This window comes from Pezoporus flaviventris, unplaced genomic scaffold, assembly GCF_033815535.1.
Source record: "Pezoporus flaviventris isolate CSIRO_AGI_PZ_B2104156 unplaced genomic scaffold, CSIRO_AGI_Pfla_v1 ptg000153l, whole genome shotgun sequence".
Lineage (NCBI taxonomy): Eukaryota > Metazoa > Chordata > Aves > Psittaciformes > Psittacidae > Pezoporus > Pezoporus flaviventris.
This window is the reverse complement of record NW_026892701.1, coordinates 970576-992648: the sequence shown is the minus strand read 5'-3', so window position 1 is coordinate 992648 and position 22073 is coordinate 970576. Positions and strand designations below refer to the sequence as shown.

At 45.1% G+C, this 22073-nt stretch overlaps 1 protein-coding gene across 1 annotated transcript in view; it reads right to left on the bottom strand.

Moving 5' to 3' along the window:
• Positions 1 to 22073, bottom strand: part of LOC133283090 (guanine nucleotide-binding protein G(q) subunit alpha-like) — a 133278-nt gene that overhangs the window by 61026 nt on the left and 50179 nt on the right. The window contains exons 4-5 of the mRNA XM_061479575.1: positions 2340 to 2468; positions 1252 to 1381 (exon numbers count right to left, since the gene is read on the bottom strand). Of these exons, the coding sequence (XP_061335559.1) occupies positions 1252 to 1381; positions 2340 to 2468 (259 nt within the window). The remainder of the gene's footprint in view (positions 1 to 1251; positions 1382 to 2339; positions 2469 to 22073) is intronic.

The window sequence follows — 22073 nt, the reverse complement described above, 5'->3', positions numbered from 1 at the left end:
ACCACAACATCAAAGATATATGTCTTACAAAACAAAATTAAAAACATTTTGATACCCACCAATTTAAAAGAATACAAAAATAAACAGAATGCAAAAATAAATTACAAGATGTATTCACTACATAAGCAACTGAAAATGTCTTCTTTGTAACAGCTGTACATTTAAGGAGATGGCTGATGATATAAACAATGCAATGATATTTCTTTCTTTTATAGGAAAAGTTTAAATGGAAAAGCTTTCAGAGCTCCCAGTCTTTCTTAAAAAAATTAATACTGAAAAAACTTGAGAATATAATCATGACTGCCCAGGAACATCTGTTTTGCTTTGCTTTGTCAGCCCTTCTCTTAAACAATGAAATCAACATATATATGTAGTCATGAAGAACATTAAAATTATTTCCTTTTTTCATCTAACTTTTGTAAATGAATGTTAAAAACTTGCATAGAATCGTGCTGGTAACTCATGTAAATTTGATGACTAATGGGAATAGTCTTCATGAAAGAAAAAAAATCCAAATATTAAATTCCCCCTACTTTTTAAAGCTGTATACAAAACACTGGGTACTACTGCATTTTGCCTGCTTAGCTCATACATCGCCACCCACAAGTTTCCTACTTCTGTTATTCTTTGAAATAGCAATAAAAGTACAAAATATAAGCCAGTATAAATCCTATACTTTAAGTCAATGGAATTAAGTTTACCACTTTATGATACGTTCTAGCAAAGAACCTATGAATTTTGTTTTAATTCACAATGTCTATTATTTACGGCTTTGCTACAAAACACTAACTATGCAAATAACTACAATAAGAACATTTCTCTACAGCCAACTATTCCACTTTTAACACAAAACAGATAGATTCCACTGACACTCCATATAGAAGATATTATATTAGGATTAGACTCTTAATCCCTGTAGAACTTCTCATTTCATTACATGTAGTTGCATACTACTGCTGGTCGACTTTTGGAAAACAACCAGGACTGGACAAGCCAGTTTGCTTTGAAAATGTCTTAAAAGAACTAACAACTTTGAATTTTGCTGTTTAGCATGAAGTATTCAATCTATCATTATACTTTACTGATCCAACAAATGTAATACCCAATTATGTAAAAACACACTCATTTGTACTGAAGCTCTCTACTAACTTGTGCTTTGATAGAATTTTAAAAAATATATAAAATTTAAAATTAATTTTAGTGAATTTACTTTTTCTTAAAAAGTGGTGATTTATGGTGGTGCTTGCTTACCTCATTGTCTGACTCCACAAGTACTTGATCATATTCACTAAGAGCCACTAGGTACATGATAGATGTGACATTTTCAAAGCAATGTATCCATTTTCTTCTTTCTGATCTTTGGCCTCCTACATCCACCATTCTGCAAAATTAGCAATGATCACGTCAACCCCACAAATAACTTAGCAGAAAAACATGCAATAACATACGGAACACTGAATTCAGGAATTTAGTTGAAAACACAATTTGGTTTGTTTTTCTTAAAAATTTTACCATTTGTATTGAAGACTGATAGAATACATTGTAAGAAAAAAGGTTATCATATTTGCTTTTTGGTCTGATGTACTTTCTGAATTTGAAGTATTATGGGTCTCAAAGCCCTCAAATTTCTGATATTCATAACTATCAGGATTCTGAGCTACAATTCCAGAATGTATGCCCTGTATATTCAGCAGAAACACGTCTACAGAATGAAGTTGGTGGCCTGCCTTTCTCCCAAGAAATTACCAGTCAAAATTCCAAACTTGTCAAGGCTGCCTAATTTTAAGAGTATAAATAGAATACAACCTGTATTTACTAAAGATGTTAATAGTCAAAATAAAACCTGAAATTTGATGGCAGAGCATACTCCCAATTTATTATGGGTCTCAATGTAACTAGACACTCAGGTGTCTAACTTGAAATGGTAACTACACAGTTGTCCTTTAAGCAATATTATTTGCACTGAAAATGAGCTGTGGTGAAAATTATTTGTAGGAGTGGTATTTAAAAAACAAGTTTAGAAGTGGTATCTTTACATTTCACAATTTATTATTCATAATAAAAATTATATACTCATTTTATGGAAAAATGACTTCCAGTTTTCTATCAATAATAACTACCTTCAGAAAAAGACAAGTCTCTTTGTCTCTCATTCTCTTGATATTTTTAACAACAGCTGTTAATCATATATGGACAAAACCATGAAAATAAAATTAACAAGGTAAAATTTTAAAAACATTGAATAGTTTGCACCTTTAACCAATATCCTATACATGGCATTACTAATGTAAAAAGAAACAAAAGAAACAAGGCAAATTGGAATTAAAATTTTTTTCTACCTGAAAATGATGCTTTGTAAGTCGAATGGATATTCAATGATCCCTGTTGTTGGGACTCGAACTCTAAGCACATCTTGCTGAGTTGGCAGATAGGCCAAATCTGCTATGCGGTCCAAGTCATTAAGGTAACTATAGATGGGGAGAAACAATAGGAATGCAAGAGAGTGATACCGTAATCTCAATGAGGAAAAGAGAAAGGAAGACTTGGGAAAAGGAATAGGGCATGGGGATAGGAAAAAGTACAACAGAAAAAAGAGCAGTATTGACATAAAAGAGGGAAGGAAATATAAAGGAGTACTCCATTCTCCCTTCCTTCAAGTAAATTCCACAGAAGGAAAGCACGAATATTATGATTTTCATAGAAATTTGCTTGACTTTCACATGTTGAAACCCCAACAATTCAAAATTTTCAAGTCTGGCTAATTTAAAGACAAATAATATGATAAAATGTGTGAGAAATATAAGACTATAATTTTATCTGAAACTATTACATATTTCTTGATAATTACTATGCAATGTCTACAAAGCATAGATAAACATGAATCTCCCAAGTGATAGTGAACTATTAATTATCAGTTTCAAAATGGTAGGAGGATAAATGGCACTCTTTGACAATAAAAGAAAAAAACCCACACTAACAAATTAAAAAACTCTTCCCCTGAAATCCCTGCATCCAGAATGAAACTCCTGATCACGTTAATAAGCCTGCAGTACACAAAATACATCACAGTTAGCAAATAATCTGAAATTGCAACAGAATTGCTTGTAAGGATTTGTTAACTACAATGCACAACTGTTATGCTATTGCTTAATGGCGGTTTTCAAGCACTGGAGGTATTAATTACCTTTTATAAGAGATGCTTCAAGAAGAGAGATAATATAATAACATGTGATACCCTGTCTGGGTCCAGGAGTTGCACCTTCCATGAATTCCATGCAAGAGGCAGCTTGGGCTCTCCCCAGGGTATATGTCTTGGAAAAAGACTGCTGCAGTAAATTAAGGTTTTGTGTGTTTGAGTAATTCCAAGGACATGAATGACCTTGTTAGTCAGAGTTAGCTACTGGTAAGATAACCTAAGGTTGCCCTGATTCATTCCAGGGGAGTATAGCAATGTACTCCTTGCAATTTATCAAATCATTAAATATCACTAAGTTCTGAATGCATTCTTCTCTTCATAGTTATTATTCAAGGTGTTCTTTTTTAAATAAATGCACACAAGGAATGATTGCACTTATAGATACTCTGAATGATTTGTTATGCAATAAAGTAAATTGTATGAACAAGAACAGAAACAAAGATATTTGACTTTACAGCAAAAAGAACTAATTTCTTAACTATGCAAGGGAATCAAAAATATAATCAAATTTTCCTCACTCTGGTTTTATTCATGAAAGATTAAGCTGTATCCTGTTTCTATCCGGGACAGAGTTAATTTTCTTCCCAGTAGCTGGTACAATGCTGTGGTTTAGCTTTAGCATGAGAATAATGTTAATAACACACTGATGTTTTCATAGAATCATAGAATCAGAGAAAAGTTAGGGTTGGAAGGGACCTTAAGACAATCATGTTCCAATCCCCCTGCCATGGGCAGGGACACCTGACACTAAACCATGTCACCCAAGGCTCTGTCCAACCTGGCCTTGAACACCTCCAGGGATGGAGCATTCACAACCTCCCTGGGCAACCCATTCCAGTGTCTCATCAGCTTCACAGGAAAGAACTTCTTTCTTATATCTAAGATAAACTTCCCCTGTTTAAGTTTGAACCCATTACCCCTATCACTACAGTCCCTAATGAAGAGTCCTCCTCCAGCATCCTTATAGGCCCCCTTTAGATATTGGAAGGCTGCTATGATGTCTCCACACAGCCTTCTCCAGGCTGAACAGCCCCAGCTTTCTCAGCCTGTCTTCATACAGTAGGTGCTCCAGTCCCCTGGTCCTCCTCGTGGCCCTCCTCTGGACTTGCTACAACAGCTCCATGTCCTTTTTATGTTGAGGACACCAGACCTGTACACAATACTCCAAGTGAGGTCTCATGAGAGCAGAGTAGAGGGGCAGGATCACCTCCTTTGACCTGCTGGTCATGCTTCTTTTGATACAGTCCAGGAAATGGTTGGCTTTCTGGGCTGCGAGCGCACACTGCCGGCTCATGTTAAGTTTCTCATCAACCAGCACCCCCAAGTCCTTCTCTGCAGAGCTGCTCTGAATCTCTTATCAGCCCAACCTGTAGCTGTGCCTGGGATTGATCCAACTCAGGTGTAGGACCTTGAACTTGGCTCGATTGAACTTCATGAGGTTGACATTGGCCCACCTCACAAGCATGTCAAGGTTCCTCCAAATGGCATTCCTTCCCTACAGAGGAACATAAATTAGCATCATCGGCAAACTTGCTGAGGGAGCACTCAATCCCACTGTCCATGTCACTGACAAAGATATGGAACAAGATCGGTCCCACCACTGAATCCTGAGGGACAACACTCATTATTGGTCTCCAGTTGGACATTTGGTTTTGGTTGCTGTTAAGTAGTGCTTACTCTAAATCAAGGACTTTTCAGTCTCTCATACTCCACTGAGGAGGGACACAAGAAGCTGGGAGGAAGCAGAGCTAGGACAGTTAACCTGAACTAGAAAAGTGTTATTCCATAGCTGGAAGTGGCTGATCCCTGCTCAGGGACCATCTGGGCATCAGGCAGCACATTGTAAGAAATTGTATTGTGTGACAATTGTGTTTCCTGAATTTTCTTTCTCCTTCTCTCTTTTGTTTTATTGCCTATTATTGTTATTTCTATTATTATAATATTTCACATCAATTATTACATTATTAAACTGTTCTTATCTCAACCCATGGGTTTTACCTTGTGATTCTCCTCCACATCTCACCCAAGGGGACGGGAGGAGTGAGCAAGAGGCTGAGTGGTATTTAGTTACTAGCTGGGGTTAAACCAAGACAAACCAAACTGATAGTAAATGCTGAATGTGAGAATATTATATATATTCAGAAATATGTATTGAATCATATATCTCAGAAAAATTTTCATATTCAAAATTTACTACTCTGAACTACTCTCAGAACCCTGACCAATTGGTTTCTGCCAATAGCAAAAAGGGCTTGAAAATCTCAGCAATGCACCTGCCTTTAGATGCTTAACACAAAATAATGGAAAAGTTGATAATCATTTTGCTGCACGGTTGGACAGGATCCATAACAAATCCATAACCACCACAATAGGAAGTCTAAAGAGATGCTGAAACAGTAATTGGCCTCTTCCCTCCCACCCCACAAAAAAAAAAAAAAAACATTGTTTTTCTTTTGAGGCTTTATTTTGGAACAAAAGAACGGTATTGCGGTGGGTTGACCTTGTCTGGGCCCCAGGTGCCCATCAAAGCTGCTCTATCATCCCCTCCCTCCTCAGCTGGATAGGGGGGAGAAAATATAATGAAAAGGTCATGGGTCAAGATAAGGTGTCATGGTTTAAACCCAGCCAGCAACTAATTACCGCTCACTCACACCCCCTTCCTCCCCATGTCATGCCAAGTCCCACATTTTCCACCATCAACTTTCCTGTCTTTTGATATATTTATTTTACATATATATATACACACAGACAGATATCATTCCTTTAGTCTATGGACCATCCCTACAAAAGTTTTTGTGTTCATTCAGTCCATGACTTGGGGCTCCATTTGTCATAATAGTTTCTCAGGGCTGGAAAGATGGAAGATGTGTGGTGTTGGACTGTTACATGCAGAAGCCAGTTCTGATTCAATCACTGCTGTATTTGTCCAGTTTTATCAAAATTCATTCTTCATTAATGTGCTGATCAAAAGGGAGTCAGGTTCAGAACCTCAAATCCAGAGCAGCGAGGACAGGTGCCATGAGGCATCCAGCATAGTGCTAGGTATATAGCCGCTATGGAAGCGATCATATTCTAAATTATATGTCATCATAAAATTTAATTCATTGCCTATTTTCAACCAAAATCAAATCTCCTTTAGGTATACAACAAGATTTACACATTACTGAAAGCTCCATAGCTGGCGGTGTTCAAGGACAGGTTGGACAGAGCCGTGGAGGCTGCGTGGAGACCTCATAGCAGCCTTCCAGTATCTGAAGGGGGCCTATAGGGATGCTGGAGAGGGACTCTTCATTAGAGACTGTAGTGACAGGACAAGGGGTAACGGGTTAAAACTTAAACAGGGGAAGTTTAGGTTGGATATGAGAAGGAAATTCTTTCCTGTTAGGGTGGTGAGGCACTGGAATAGGTTGCCCAGGGAGGTTGTGAATGCTCCATCCCTGGCAGTGTTCAAGACCAGGTTGGACAAGGCCTTGGGTGATATGATTTAGCGTAAGGTGTCCCTGCCCATGGCAGGGGGGTTGGAACTAGATGATCTTAAGGTCCTTTCCAACCCTAACAATTCTATGATTCTGTGGGTGACATGGTTTAGTAAAAGGTGTCCCTGCCCATGGCAAGGGGGTTGAAACTAGATGATTTAAGGTCCCTTCCAACCCTATCTATTCTATGACTCTATGGTTACTGTCATGGTCACTTACATGGTTTAAGCTCAGTCATAAATCAGTCATGCAGTCCTCGCTCACTCCCCCCCCCCTTTCCTCCCCCCACTCCCAGAGGGATGGGGAGAATCGAAAGAATGTAACTCCCACGGGTTGAGATAAGAGCAGGACAGTAACTAAGGTATAACACAAACCATGACTGCTACCACCAAGAATAATAATGATAAGGGAAATAACAAGGGAAGAGAATACAACCGCTCACCACCCACCGACCGATAATATCCAGACCGACCCGGCTGTGATCTAGCCCTTCCGGGTAACTCTCAGTTTACATCCTGGACATGACATGCTGTGGTATGGAATACCTCTTTGGCTAGTTTGGGTCAGGTGTCCTGTCTCTGCTTCCTCCCGGCTTCCCCTCCTCCCTTGCAGATCATGAGACTCAGAAAGTCCTTGGTCAGACTGAACATTTGAGCATTAATGAAAACCATCAGTGTTATCAGTGCTGTTCCCAGGCCGAAAGTCAAAAACAAAGTGCTGCAACAGCTACTAAGAAGGAGAAAAAATGATTGCTACTGCTGAACCCAGGACAATTACCCACCAAGCGCATCTAGGCCCTTGAGGGAAAGCAATTGCACCAGCTGGTTTGCCTTTGCCTGAGGCAGTAATAACCTACACTCTAGGAACTTTATCCTCATCTATGGTACGTAAAAGTTTTCATTGGGCCACAACAGCCAAGTTGGCAGATCCCCTAGTGTTGACCAGCCATGTGGCTTTTGGTAAATGTGTATCCCAATGAATGAAAGTCCCACCACCCCTTGCTCTCAGTGTAGTTTGTAACAGCCCATTGTACCTTTAAATTTTCCCAGAGTCTGGTGCATGACAGGACATGTGATACACAACAACTCAGTGCCATGCTCTTTGACCCAAGTCTCTATGACGTTATTCCAGAACTGACTCCCATTGTCTGATTCAATTATTTCTGGAGTGCCATGTTGTCATAAGACTTCCTTTTCAAGGCTGAGGATAGTGTTCTGTTCAGCGGCATGGGGCTCAGACATCCACATGGCAATTGCCTTAGTGGGTCAGTGGGAGAGTGATACAGTCAATCTGCCAGGCCTCCCCATATTTGTACTTCAGCCATCATCCTCAATACCAAAGAGGCTTGAACTGCTTGGCTTGCTTAATTGCAGCACATTTCACATTTGTAAACAACCTGGGCAACAGTGTCCATTCTTAAGTCCACCCCTTGATCACGAGACCATCTATATGTTGCATCTCTTCCCTGATGGCCTGAGGTGTCATGGGCCCAACACTCTAAAAATAATTCACCTTTACGTGGCCATTCTAAATCCACCTGAGCCTCTTCAATCTAGCAGCTTGATCCACCTGTTGGCTGTTCTGATGTTCCTCAGTAGAGCGACTCTTGGGTTGCATGAGCATTTACGTGGCATACCTTCACCTCCCGGTTCTGTACCCAGGCATTGATATCTTGCCACAGTGCAGCAGCCCAGATGGATTTACCTCTGCGTTGCCAGTTGCTCCACTTCCATTGCTGCAACTACCCCCACAGGGCATTTGCCACCATCCATGAGTCATTAGAGAGATAAAGTACTGGCCATTTTTCTTATTCAGCAATGTCCAGGGCCAGCTGGATGGCTTTCACCTCGGCAAACTGCCTTGATTCACCCTCTACTTCAGCAGTTTTAGTAACTTGAGTAGGGGACTCCATACAGCCACCCCCTATCTATCTCTGCTGCTTTCCTACAGTGTGGCAGGACCCATCGGTAAATGAGGCATGTGTCACCTCCTCCTCTGGTGACATTCTGAAATGTTTGCCTTCTGTCCAGTCCATAATCACTTCTGAGATTCCTGGATGACTGGGATTTCCAGTTTGAAATCCTTGTGTGATCACTGTGATGCACTTACTCCATGCAGCATCAGCCATGAATACTATCCAGAGGGACCTTGACACGCTTGTGAGGTGGGCAGATGCCAACCTTACGAAGTTTAACCAAGCCAAGTGCAATGCCCTACACCTGAGTTGGATCAATCCCAGGCACAGCAGCAGGTTGGGGAGAGAAGAGATTCAGAGCAGCTCTGCAGAGAAGGACTTGGGGGTGCTGGTTGATGAGAAACTTAACATGAGCCGGCAGTGTGCGTTCGCAGCCCAGAAAGCCAACCATTTCCTGGACTGCATCAAATGAAGCGTGACCAGCAGGTCAAAGGAGGTGATCCTGTCCCTCTACTCTGCTCTCATGAGACCTCACTTGGAGTATTGTGTACAGGTCTGGGGTAATGGGTTCAAACTTAAACAGGGGAAGTTTATATTAGATATAAGAAAGAAGTTCTTTACTGTGAGGCTGGTGAGGCACTGGAATGGGTTGCCCAGGGAAGTTGTGAATGCTCCATCCCTGGCAGTGTTCAAGGCCAGGTTGGACAGAGCCTTGGGCAACATGGTTTAGTGTGAGGTGTCCCTGCCCATAGCAGGGGAGTTGGAACTAGATGATCTTAAGGTCCTTTCCAACCCTAACTATTCTATGATTCTATGATTCTAAAAATTATTTCAGAAGGATTTGGATTATTTTCTTCCCATTCTCAAATACTTCCTCTGCTGTATCACCCCACACAATGATGTCATCAATGTATTGCAGGTGTTCTGGAGTTTGCCCCTGTTCCCATGCACTCTGGATCAGTTCATGGCAGATGGTAGGGCTGTCTTTCCACCCCTGGGGTAGTCAATTCCAAGTGTACTGGACGTCCCTCCAAGTAAAAGCAAACTGTGGCTTGCAGTCTGCTGCCAAAGGGACTGAGAAAAATGCATTGTCAGTATCAATTGTGGCATCCCACTTGGCTGCTAGTTCGTATTGAAGCTCTAGCATGTCTGGTACGGCAGCACTCAGTGATGGCATGACTTCATTCAGGTCACCTGTTGTTCTTCAACTTTCAGCATCCCTACAAGAGAAGTATCCTCTGAGAGCCTAGGCAAGGTGGACAGCTGCTTCATTTCCTCCCTCTCCAAGGTCAGCTATAACAAAAGCCCACCGGTACCCTTTTGGGTCTTTGATGTACCCTCTCCTGAGGTAGTCTATGCCAAGGATGCATGGAGCTTCTGGACCAGTCACAATGGGGTGCTTTTGCCACACCTTCCCAGTTAGGCTGATTTTAGCCTCCAGTACAGTCAGCTCTTGGGATCCTCCTGTCACTCCAGAAATACAAATGGGTTCCACCCCTTGACAGTTTGATGACATCAGGGTACACTGTGCACCAGTATCTACTAGAGCCTTATACTCCTGTGGGACTGATGTGCCAGGCCATCTGATCTACAAAGTCTGGTAAACCCGCTTGTCCCTCTCATCCACTTGACGGGAGACAGGGCCCCTCTACTCCCGGTCATAGGTTGCTGCACTTAATTCTTGTAAAATCAGATTAGAACTCCTTACTATAGGATCAAGTGTAAGGTCAGCCCTTCCACTCTGTCTGGAACAACCCCCATTTGTGGTTGTTTTTCCTTGCAATTCACGTACCCGTTTCTCCAGAATTAAGGTAGGTTTTCCATCTCATTTCATCATGTCCTCTCCATGGTCTCGCAGGTAAAACCACAGGGTACCCCATGGAGTGTACCTTCTATATACTCCCTCTTGAGCAGAAGGATGCCTACTGTTAATATCTGAGATGATGGTCTGTACAGTTGGGGAGTAGGATTGAGTTGAATTGCTGGGACTATTTTTCACATAGTTCAGACAGTTATTCCAGAGGCAAGACCTAAGTCCATAGGAAGGAAGTTTTTCTTCATATTGCCAGATTTGTCAGGCTAATTCATTCATTGTTTGTGCCTCTACATCTCACCAGTTCATTATTGCCAATGAGTTGGCATATGACAATTGTTCACTTTGTACCGATTTCTGTCGCGACTTGTGTGCATGGGACTCTTTATGGATCTGTGGGCAACTGTGCATTGTTCGGGTCAAACTAAAGCATCTCTAGTGCAGATAATTCCCTCGGGTACTGTATACATCTCTCCATTGCCGTACACTTCCCTTGGTTACATACAACATCTTCCTTGAAGGGCTATCTTTCCCTCGTGGCTGATAGGAGTCACCTTCAGAGGCTGAGGACTTGTTTCCCTTTTCCAGTTGCCTTGTCAACGCCAGCTTCCCTAGAAAGGGATTCCAGCTTTTTGGCTTCCCTACCCTCTAAGTCGAGGGGCTATAATCTCCATTATCCCAGCATCAGAGCAGCCAGGTGATAATGTGCTCACCTGGACAGTGGCTAAAATCTCATATGTCCCACATCTCAGTCAGGGACAGAGATCAAGGTTTTGACTCTTCCTCCCGTTCTTGTGATGGTCCTGCTTCATCCTGTTTCACTAAATGAGCTGACCTTCATGTCCACTTGTTCTTCTGTATAAGGGAAACTGACAGAGGCACAGATTGATTCTTTGGTTCAGTAGGAGTGCTTCCTACCAAGGTTGGAATGACTGCAGTGTCTGTTGTCTGGGTAGGAGTGGCCATAGTGCCTGTTCCTGGGGCTTGAGTAGCTATGGTGTCTGTAGATTTGCCATCAGATCCAGAGACCTTCTTTTCCCCTTCAGGGTACTGAATAATGTTAAACAGGGCTCTGTACGCATAGGCCAGGCCCAAGCATGTTGCAGTGATTTGTGCTTCTCTGGAGCTGCCAGGACAACAGCATACTCCATAAGTTGGCATTCCAAAGAGAAAAGGCAAAAGGTAAAATTATCATTAGTTCCCATTACATGGTTTCTATACTGGGCATGACATGCAGTGGTATGGAATACCCCTTTGGCTAGTTTGGCTCAGGTGTCCTGTCTCTGCTCCCTCCCAGCTTCTTGTGCCCCTCCTCACTGGCAGAGCATGACAGACTGAAAAGCCCTTGATCAGGACTTAGTAAACACTACTTAAACATCAACATTATTCTCAGACTAAAGCCAAAACACAGCACTGCACCAGCTCTATCCCAGACAAAACAGGTACAAAGAAGCATTGTGGATCATTACATGCTATAGCGGTATTCATGAAAGCAGGAGAACTTTAAGAGAGTAAATTCGTAGGTGTCCCATTCTGTCCTGGGTTCAGCAGTAGCAGTCATTTTTCTCCTTCTTAGTAGCTGGTACAGTGCTGTGTTTTCGACTTTAGCCTGAGAACAACGCTGATAACACACCAATGCTTTTAGTTGTTGCTAAATAATGTTTACTCTGATCAAGGACTTCTCAGTCTCATGCTCTTCCAGGGAGGAGGGGCACAGGAAGTCAGGAGGAAGCAGAGACAGGACACCTGAGCCAAAATAGCCAAAGGAGTGTTCCATCCCACAGCACGTCATGTCCAGTACAGAAACTCAGGGGAGTTACCCAGAAGGCCCAGACTGCTGCTCGGGTTGGGCTGAGTATCTGTAGGTGGGTGGTGAGCAATTGCATTGGGCATCATGTGTGTTTATTATTTCTTTTCCTTTTCCCCTTTTAGTTTTATATTCTCTTCCCTTGTGATTTCCCTTATCATTATTATTATTGGAGGTAGCAGTAGCAGTTTTGATATACCTTAGTTACTGGACTGTTCTCATTTCAACCCATGGGATTTGATTTCTTTGGTTCTCCTCCCCATCCATCCGGGGGGGGGGGGACGGGGGAGACGGGGGGGGGGCGGGAAGAAGGAAGGGAGTGAGCGAGTGGCTGCATGGTTCTGAGTTACTGGCTGGGTGTCCTGGGTTCAGCAGTAGCAGTCATGTTTTTTCCTTTGTGTTAACTGGTGTAGTGCTGTGTTTTGACTTCTAGCTTGAGAACAGTGTTGGTGAAGCCGATGTTTTCGGTTGTTGCTAAGTGATGTTTACCCTGACCAAGGACTCTGTGAGGCTCATGCTCTGCCAGGGAGGAGGGGAAGCTGTGAGGAAGCAGAGATGGGGCGCCTGACCCGGGCTAGCCGGGGAGGTATTCCATACCACAGCACGTCATGCCCGGGGTGGGGGGGTAACTGGGAGTTCCCCGGAAGGACACGGGGGCTTCCGGGTGGAACTCGCTTTCTTGGCTGGTGGTATCGTATTCTCTTCCCTTGTTATTTTCCCTTATCATTGTTTTAGCTGATAGTAGTGGTGGTGATTTGTTGCTGGACTGTTCTTGTCTCAACCCGTAGGAGTTGCACTCTCTCGATCCTCCTCCCCGTTCCTCCAGGAGCAGGGAAGGGGAGAGCCCCGGTGCGGGGGGGGGGAGACGGACACGGACCTCGATTGTTGTCAGCTCGGCACCACTCACTGGGAGTGAGTGAACAAGTTACCTGACTGGGTTTAAACCACGACACTGGGCTTAAACCACGACAACTTGTTTATGTCTAAGCGGGGAAGGAGGTCACTAACCATTTTTTCCTGGTTTATGGGGAGTTCAATCAGCTCCCCATCTCTGTCATGCAGCTCAGGAAACTGAGTACCCTGCAAATGGCTGGTTTGACTATTAAAAACTGAGGAAAAGGCAGCACTAAGTATGCAAAACTTTTCCTCATCCTCAGCCACTGGGTTTCCCCCGCTATCCAGTAAAGGATGGAGGTTCTCCTTGGCCCTCTTTTATTGCTAATATATATGTAAAAGTACTTTTAATTATCTTTTATGTCAGTGGAGAGATTTAGTTCCATATGTGCCTTTATAGAATCATAGAATAATAGACTAGTTAGGGTTGGAATGGAACTTAAGATCATCTAGTTCCAAACCCCTTGCCATGAGCAGGGATGCCTCACACTAGACCATGATGCCCAAGGCTCTGTCCAACCCGGCCCTGAACACTGCCAAGGTGTCTTGGGTTCAGCAGTATCAGTCTTTTTTTCTCCTTCTTAATAGCTGATGCAGTGCTGTGGTTTTGACTTTCAGCCTGGGAACAGTGCTGATAACACCGATTGTTTTAGTTACTGCTCAAATGTTTACTCTGACCAAGGACTTTCTGAGTCTCATGCTCTGCCAGGGAGGAGGGGAAGCCAGGAGGAAGCAGAGACAGGACACCTGACCCAAACTGACCAAAGAAGTATTCCATACCACAGCACGTCATGCCCAGAATGTAAACTGAGAGTTATCCGGAAGGGCTAGATCACGGCTGGGTCGGGCTGGGTATTATCGGTCAGCGGGTGGTGAGCAGTTGTATTGTCTTCCCTTGTTATTTCCCTTATCATTATTTTTAATGGTGGTAGCAGTTGTGGTTTGTGTTATACCTTAGTTACTGGCCTGCTCTTATCTCAACCCGTGGAAGTTACATTCTTTCAATTCTCCTCCCCAACCCTCCAGGAGTGGGGGGAAGAAAGGGGGTGGGAGTGTGGGAGTGGACTGTGTGGCTGACTTGCCAACAGGGTTTAAACCATGACAGTTCTGTTTGGTACCCAACGTGGCGCACAAAGGGTTGAGATAACAACAGATCTAACCGGAGTGTGTCTAATCATATTTGTGATAGGCTTTCATTAATTCAGATTAATAGTCACTCTTCACAATGCTGATTTATTGGCTCTCAAAGTTGTTGCTCTTGATCTCGGAGTTTCAGCATGTTGTACCTTACTTACAGCCGGTATATGCTGTGTTAGTGTTTATCAGATGGGGGGCTTGGGCTAAGGTCCTTGTTTCACTCTACTTTATGGTAATGACTTGTAATACAGGCAGGCTCTAGCAGCAGGCCTGGATGGATGTGGCTGAAGACTTGTACCTGGCCATCCTGCGGCTCTTCACCGTCCTGGCCCTTGTCCTCGCCTCCATCTTCGTGAGAATGCGGAGAGCCAAGGGGGAGCAGCCCCGGGAGCCGCCGGCAGCCGAAGCGGCCTGGGAGAGCGGCCCCTGGGACCAGGAAGCCTGGAGGGGGGGGCTGCCAGTGAAGGAGGTCAGGGCGGTCGAGGAGGGGAAGGAGGTGGCTGCCAAGCAGCGGGAGGAGGCGGCGGAGGAGCCGAGCCCAGCCCTACAGCAGCCAAGAACATCCCTCGGCAGCCGCCCACCAAGCCCTGCAAGCCCGAGCCCCAAGAGGATGCAGAGAGCAAGATACCACTTTTGGGAGCCTCAGGTGGGTCCAGCATCGGGCACCCGGGACAAGTGGAGGATGCAGGAGACCACGCATCACTTTCCAGAAAGGCAGAGGAGAAAGATCTGGACTCAGAAAAAGAGAAGCTGGTGGTGAGAGAGCCGGCAAGCACAGCAGCTACACCAGCCCCAGTGACAAGTACAGCAGCTACACCAGCCCCAGTGACAAGTACAGCAGCATCATTTCAGAGTTCTGAAGGTTTTGAATGGCCTTTGGGTATCCTTGGGACCTGCCTGCTGATTGTGATGGGGATCAGCATGTTGGCACACATACAGAGAGTGTTTTACCCATAACCATTTTGTCTGATCTAGAAAGTTAAGCACAGTTGGCTTTGGTTCCTGTCTAGGGTAAGACAACGATATAGGAGGACCAAGAGATTTTCCCCAATGCTGGACAGTCATGAGTGGCAGAGTGTGTGGGACAGCAGTATGGGCGAGTATCTAGTCCACTGGGCCCCTCCAGAGCTTTGGAAGCATTGGAGATGGAAGGCAGCTGTATGGAGTCCCCAACAACAAGTTGCAGAAACTGCTGCAGTGAAGGGTGAATTATTTTAAGCCTGGTGGGCCCATGACACTTCAGGCCATCAGAGCAGAGCTGCAACATACAGATGGACTCATGATAGAGGGGTGGAATTAGCAATGGACACTATTGCCCAGGTGATTCACGAGTGTGAACACTGCACACAGCCTCTCCTGTTCTGAAAGACTGTTACAAGAGATGGAGCCCGACATCATGGACCGAATGGACTCAGCAGCTTTGTAGGGATTGGTACATACACTAAGGAATGATATCTCTCTCTCTCCGTATGGATGTATATATATGAGATAAGAGTGATGGTATATTGAAAATGTGGGATCTGAGCATGACGTGAATGGTATGGAAGAAGGGGTGGATACTGTCCTGGGTTCAGCAGTAGCAGTCATTTTTTCTCCTTCTTAGTAGCTGGTGCAGTGCTGTGGTTTTGACTTTCAGCCTGGGAACAGTGCTGATAACACCGATCGTTTTAGTTACTGCTCAAATGTTTACTCTGACCAAGGACTTCCTGAGTCTCATGATCTGCCAGGGAGGAGGGGAAGCCAGGAGGAAGCAGAGACAGGACACCTGACCCAAACTGACCAAAGAAGTATTCCATACCACAGCATGTCATGCCCACATGCCCAGGATGTAAACTGAGAGTTACCCGGAAGGGCTAGATCACAGCTGGGTCGGGCTGGTTATTATCGGTCGGTGGGTGGTGAGCGGTTGTATTCTCTTCCCTTGTTATTTCCCTTATCATTATTATTCTTGGTGGTAGCAGTCATGGTTTGTGTTATACCTTAGTTACTGGACTGTTCATATCTCAGTTCCTGGGAGTTACTTTCTTTCGATTCTCCTCCCCAACCCTCTGGGAGAGGGGGGGAAAAAGGGGGGGGGGGGGGGGGGAGGGGGACTGGACTGCATGGCTGACTTGCCGACAGGGTTTAAACCACAACACAGGGATGGAACATTTATCAGTGCTGTGGGCAGCCTGTTCCAGAGCATCACCAGCCTCACAGTAAAGAACTTCCTCCTTAGATCTAACCTGAACTTCCTGTGATTAAGATTGAACCCATTACCTCTTGTCCTATTGTTGCAGAATGACTCTAGGAGCAGGACCATAGAGCCCTGGAGGACTGTGCAAGCAAGGCAGGGGGTGGCCCCCACAGGTAACCGGAAACCGGACATGGGAGGAGAATGTGGAGGAAGCTGTGGGGGGCTAACCAATACTGTTGTGCCAAGGAGGAGTGGCTGAATACCACTCCTATATATGTGTGAACTGCGTCACAAATAAAGTAGAAGTTTGCTTATCCCCCATATTGGGTTGGCCTGTCTGCTTCTCCTCGCCGCTTACAAATGGCGCCCAAACAGGGACGCGGACTACAGGGCCCTGGTCACTGGGGACCCGGACACAGGGCCCCGACTAGCGGGGACCCGGAATACAGGGCCCCGGTTAACGGGGACCCGGATTACAGGGCACTGGTTAATGGGGACCCGGATACAGGGCCCCGACTAGCGGGGACCCGGGATACAGGGCCCCGGTTAACGGGGACCCGGAACGGCGAGTGAGCGGTGCCGGCGGCAGCGGCCGGGGAGCGCGGGCAATGCTGCTGCGGTGGCATGACGGACCCAGGTGCTTGGACTAACCGAAAGGAGTCCGCCGCTGGGGCGAACCAGACACTGCTGCATCGGGAGGCCGATCCAGAGACCGAGGTTACAGGACAATCCAGAAGAAGACGATCCGGAAAAGGCCGGCCGTGAAAATGGACCGAGAGGTAGCCCTGGACTTATTACAGTGCTTTTTATAAAAGTGGGGAATTGAGCCCTGAACTTATTACAGTGCTTTTTATAAAAGCGGGGAATTGAGCACTGAACTTATTACGGTGCTTTTTATAAAAGCGGGGAATTGAGCCTGAGACTCTAAAGCAGCTAGCAGGTCTAGTGGCTGAAGGGAAAGCTAAGGGATTTTTTGTAGATCCTAATACAGTTTTTGAGGAGAGTGAGTGGCGAAAGTTTGGTGATGAACTATTTGACTCAATGCTTAATGATGATAAAACGGCAAAGAAACTCGATAAACCACGGAGGGAAGTAATGAACTGTATAAAAAGATACAAGGCAGAAAAGAAAACTGCCGCGGTAGCAACAGAGAAACTAGGAACAGACGTCCCCAGTCGGTTGAAACCGGGGGGAAGATTACAACTCGTTCCCCCCAACTTGCGGGAGCACAGGATTTCCCACCCCACCCCCCTTCCTTTTCTCCCCCTCCTTCATCAGAAGGTGCCGCGGAAGAAGTGTAAGCCCCTGCTCCCCCACCACCCCAGTTCCGAAAGTAGGGACTTTGAAAAGGACAGAGAAAGCATATTAGAAGGTATACGCATGATAAATATCGAGGAATCCGAAAGAAAGAGGGCGGTGCCTCGGCGCCGGATCGATTGCGGCGCCACTTTGAAGCACGCAGTAGAAAATAGGGATCATGCGCTAGCGGGAGATTTAAAGGAACTGCGAGCCTCTCCAACCCACTATGCCCTAGAGTGAAAAAATTTTTAACTCAGTTACGGAGGAGCCAGGTCTGCAGATGGCTACATACCGAACGAGAGACATCTGATAAGAAAGACACAGCTGCGAGCAACGGAGACCCTGAGTTCGGCCCAGGATCAGCCCCCGAATCCTCTGAATCCGAGACAGATTTATATCCTCTGCTTCCAGACCCTGACTCTTTGTCTCCCCGGTCGGTCTGCTCAGACTTACTGGCCCTGGAGACGCTCAGTTGTAACAATGGGTAACCAGGGATGCGATCATTACTGGGGAATTTTCTGCAATGGGCATCTTTGCATATCCTGTGTTTGCTACACAGCAGGAGGCTAAAGAGTGGGAAGCTCTTGATCTCAAAATAGTTAAGGAGGCCTGACAAACAGTGACCATGTATGCGTTAAAATCCTCTTATACTCAAGCTGTATATGTTATGATTTTTTCTTGCAATTGACAGGGGGAGCCCATACAGTTTCTCTGTGATACTCATGTACTAGAAGTTGGTAAATATAAGTATGTCCAGGTTTCTATCAACCCTTGGAGACCTTTGTAGATACTGCTGGCCACTTCTTCCAGCACAGGCTGGCCACCTGTGTGGGAATGAGAATGTATTTTGGTCAGTATAAAAGCCCAAGCCTCATACGATGCGGGGGAGGCAGAGCCTCTGTGGGGATGCCTGCTAAGGTTGAGCCTGCCGCCTCGCACTGCAATGATGCTTCTCGGAGCTGGTTTGCTGTTAGTCTCCACAGGGTCCTTGTGCCACGTTCTGTACGTGGAACTGTAGTGGGAGTAATGATTGTCTGGATTTTGTGCTTCAAATATTGCAGTTGTGTGGCGTGTGTTTGAATATGTGTGCTGAGGGCAAACGGTGTTCTGTGTATTTTTCTTGTTGTTGGGTTCATGTAAAAGCTTTCAACGGGTAGCTGTTTAACATTTCAGGCATGAAAGGGTTAACGTAAAGGTGCGGTTGCCGGCGGGTATTTATGGTTGCTGCTGAAGCAGGCAGGCCACTATAGCTGCTGCCCAGCAGGACAGCTTTCACAGGGATTATAAAAAAAAAAAAGGGGGGGGGGGAAGAGAGTAAAGATGCTGCATTTAACCTGTCTAACCTGTCTACTTCTCAAGAACTGAAGAATTGATAACCGGGAGGAGGGGGTATATTTGTGTCCTCCTGCCTACAGGTCCATGGCGACTGCCTGCAAAGTTTGTCAAGCCTTGCCATTGGCTGGACAGACGAATGGAAAAACCTGATGCCTTAGCTACAGGAGCTGACCGTGAATACCCCAAGCAGAATGAGATAGAGAAAGAGAAAGAACGAATAACTGCAAAACATCACTTGGGGACAACTGAAAAGTAACATCCTGAATATGTGTGCTTGTAAAATAGCTATTATTAGAGGCTGTGATTTTGTGTATAAAACCACCTGTATTTACTAGCTAGTTGCTAATAAGGAACTGCACCTTGTATAGATTTGTCACTTGTAAAAGAGATGTTAGAGTATGGAAATTTGCAGCAGCTGCTAGAAAATGCTAAGGCAAAAGCTAGAAAGATTTTAATACAATGGTAGTCTTATAAAGCAGGTGATGGAACAAATTAAGATGGGGGGAGAATTCCACTGGTAAGAAATTTCTTTGGCTAGTCCCTCACTGCCATCAGCATCTTCAACATGCTGCTGCACCCTGTAATAGTTACTCTGCTAATGTAAATTTGTGTGTGCCTTGCTGTAGTAGTGACTTGTTACTGGATGAAGCAGGTGAAACTGTGCATTGACAACAAGGTGCAAGGACTGAGGCTGACCAAATGCCTGCTACCACAATCAAGGGCAAGACTGGGTTGGCTTCTGTGTTTGCCACCAAGAAGAACCTTTAGCTCTGCTGTTGGCTGCAACCCAGCAGGCATGGAGCAGTGGGGACACATGCCATGCCAGACCTTGATGTGAAGGTTCAGAGAGCTGTACAGCCTGTTATTAGAGAGCCATACAGCAGAAAAAAGGGGCAGGCCCAGGCAGCCTCTAGTTGGCATATGTTGGGGATATAATCTAGCCCAGATCCCCTGCTCAAGTAGGGTCACCCAAACCATATACAAAACATAAAGGGGGAAGATGTGGAGACAGTGTTCTCACAGGAGAATGCATAATTGGTACATAAACTTTGAATAGTCCTGAAAGATAGAGCAGGGCCATGAGAGGCCTGAAGAAGCTTAAGCAAGCAAGATAAGAGGCTGGAATTCACCAAGTTAATGAGAACTGTGGACTGTTGGCAAGCTTTCAAGGTTGAGTTCTCACACCTGTGTTTAACCAATTATATGTTAGTCACTAAGGGTCTTCAAAACATGTATCCAATCATAATATGCCAAATCACTGTAAGTGCTTCAGCCAGGGCCTTGGCTCAACTAAGCAGACTGGGTTGCTGAGTTGCTAAGCAGACAATTCTACATCAAAGGCAATTCCTGATTTGTTTTAATGTTGACTCTGTAAGACATGCAACCCTGCAGAACCTTTTGTTGTTGGAACAGGGACATGGATGTGAAGAGTTTGATGGAATGTGTTGTATGACTCTCTGATTATGCTAATTTGATGCATGCACAGCTGAGAACCCTGGCTCAGCTTACCCAGCAATAGTAAATGAGCAATATCCTAAGAATAACTAGATGGTTGTCTTCATGGGGCATTACAGGTTGAGTCAAACACTGCTGTTTAAAGTATTGCACTTATGTATCATTGTTAGGTTAATCATCGTAGCTATTAGACTTGCTTATAGTTGTGTGATAAAACAGGTGAACAGAATAACCCACAATGCCTTGCTTGCACAAAGAAAAAGGGGGGAATTGTTGCAGAATGACTCTAGGAGCAGGACCATAGAGCCCTGGAGGACTGTGCGAGCAAGGCAGGGGGTGGACCCCACAGGTAACCGGAAACCGGACATGGGAGGAGAATGTGGAGGAAGCTGTGTGGGGCTAACCAATACTGTTATGCCAAGGAGGAGTGGCTGAATACCACTCCTATATATATGTGAACTGCGTCACAAATAAAGTAGAAGCTTGCTTATCACCCATATTAGGTTGGTCTGTCTGCTTCTCCTCGCCGCTTACATCCTATCACTACGGTGCCTGATGAGGAGACCCTTTCCAGCATCCTTATGGTCTCCCTTCAGATCCTGGAAGGCTGCTCTGACGTCTCCATGCAGCCTTCTCTTCTCCAGGCTGAACAGCCCCAACTTTCTCAGACCGTCTTTATACGGGAGATACTCCAGCTCCCTGATCATCCTCATGGCCTCCTTTGGACTTGCTCCAACAGCTCCATATTCTTCTTATATTGAGGACATCAGAACTGTACACAGCACTCTAAGTGAGGTCTCATGAGAGCAGAGCGGCAGGATCATCTCTTTTGACCTGCTGATCACTGCTCCTTTTGATGCAGCCCAGGATACGGTTGGCTTTCTGGGCTGCAAGCACACACTGACAGCTCATGTTAAGTTTATCATCAACCAACACCCCCAAGTCCTTCTCCACAGGGCTGCTCTGAATCTCTTCTCTGCCCAACATGTAGCTGTGCCTGACATTGCCCCAACCCAGGTGTAGGACATTGCACTTGCCTTGGTTGAACTTCATGAGTTTGGCATTGGCCCATCTCTTAATCATGTCAAGGTCCCTCTGAATGGCATTCCTTTCTTCCAGACTATCAACTGAACAATACACCCTGGTGGTGTTGGCAAACTTGCCGAGAGAGCACTCAATCCTACTGTCCGTGTCACTGACAAAGATATTGAACAGGATCAGTCCCAACACCAACCCCTGAGGGACACCACTCATTACCCGCCTCCAACCGGACATTGAGCCATTTGACCTCAACTCTCTGTGCGTGGTCATCCAGGCAATTCTTTTTCCACGGAGTGATCTATCCATCAAATGGATATCTCCCCAGTTTAGAGACAAGGACATTATGCAGGACAGTGTCAAATGCTTTCCACCTGTCCAGGTAGATAACCTCAACAGCTCTGCCCCTGTCCATCAGTTGTGTGGCCCCATCATAGAAGGCCAACAAATTGGTCAGGCAGGATTTCCCCTTAGTGAAGCCATGCTGGCTGTCACCAACGACCTTGTTCTTTCTTATGTGCCTTAGCATGCT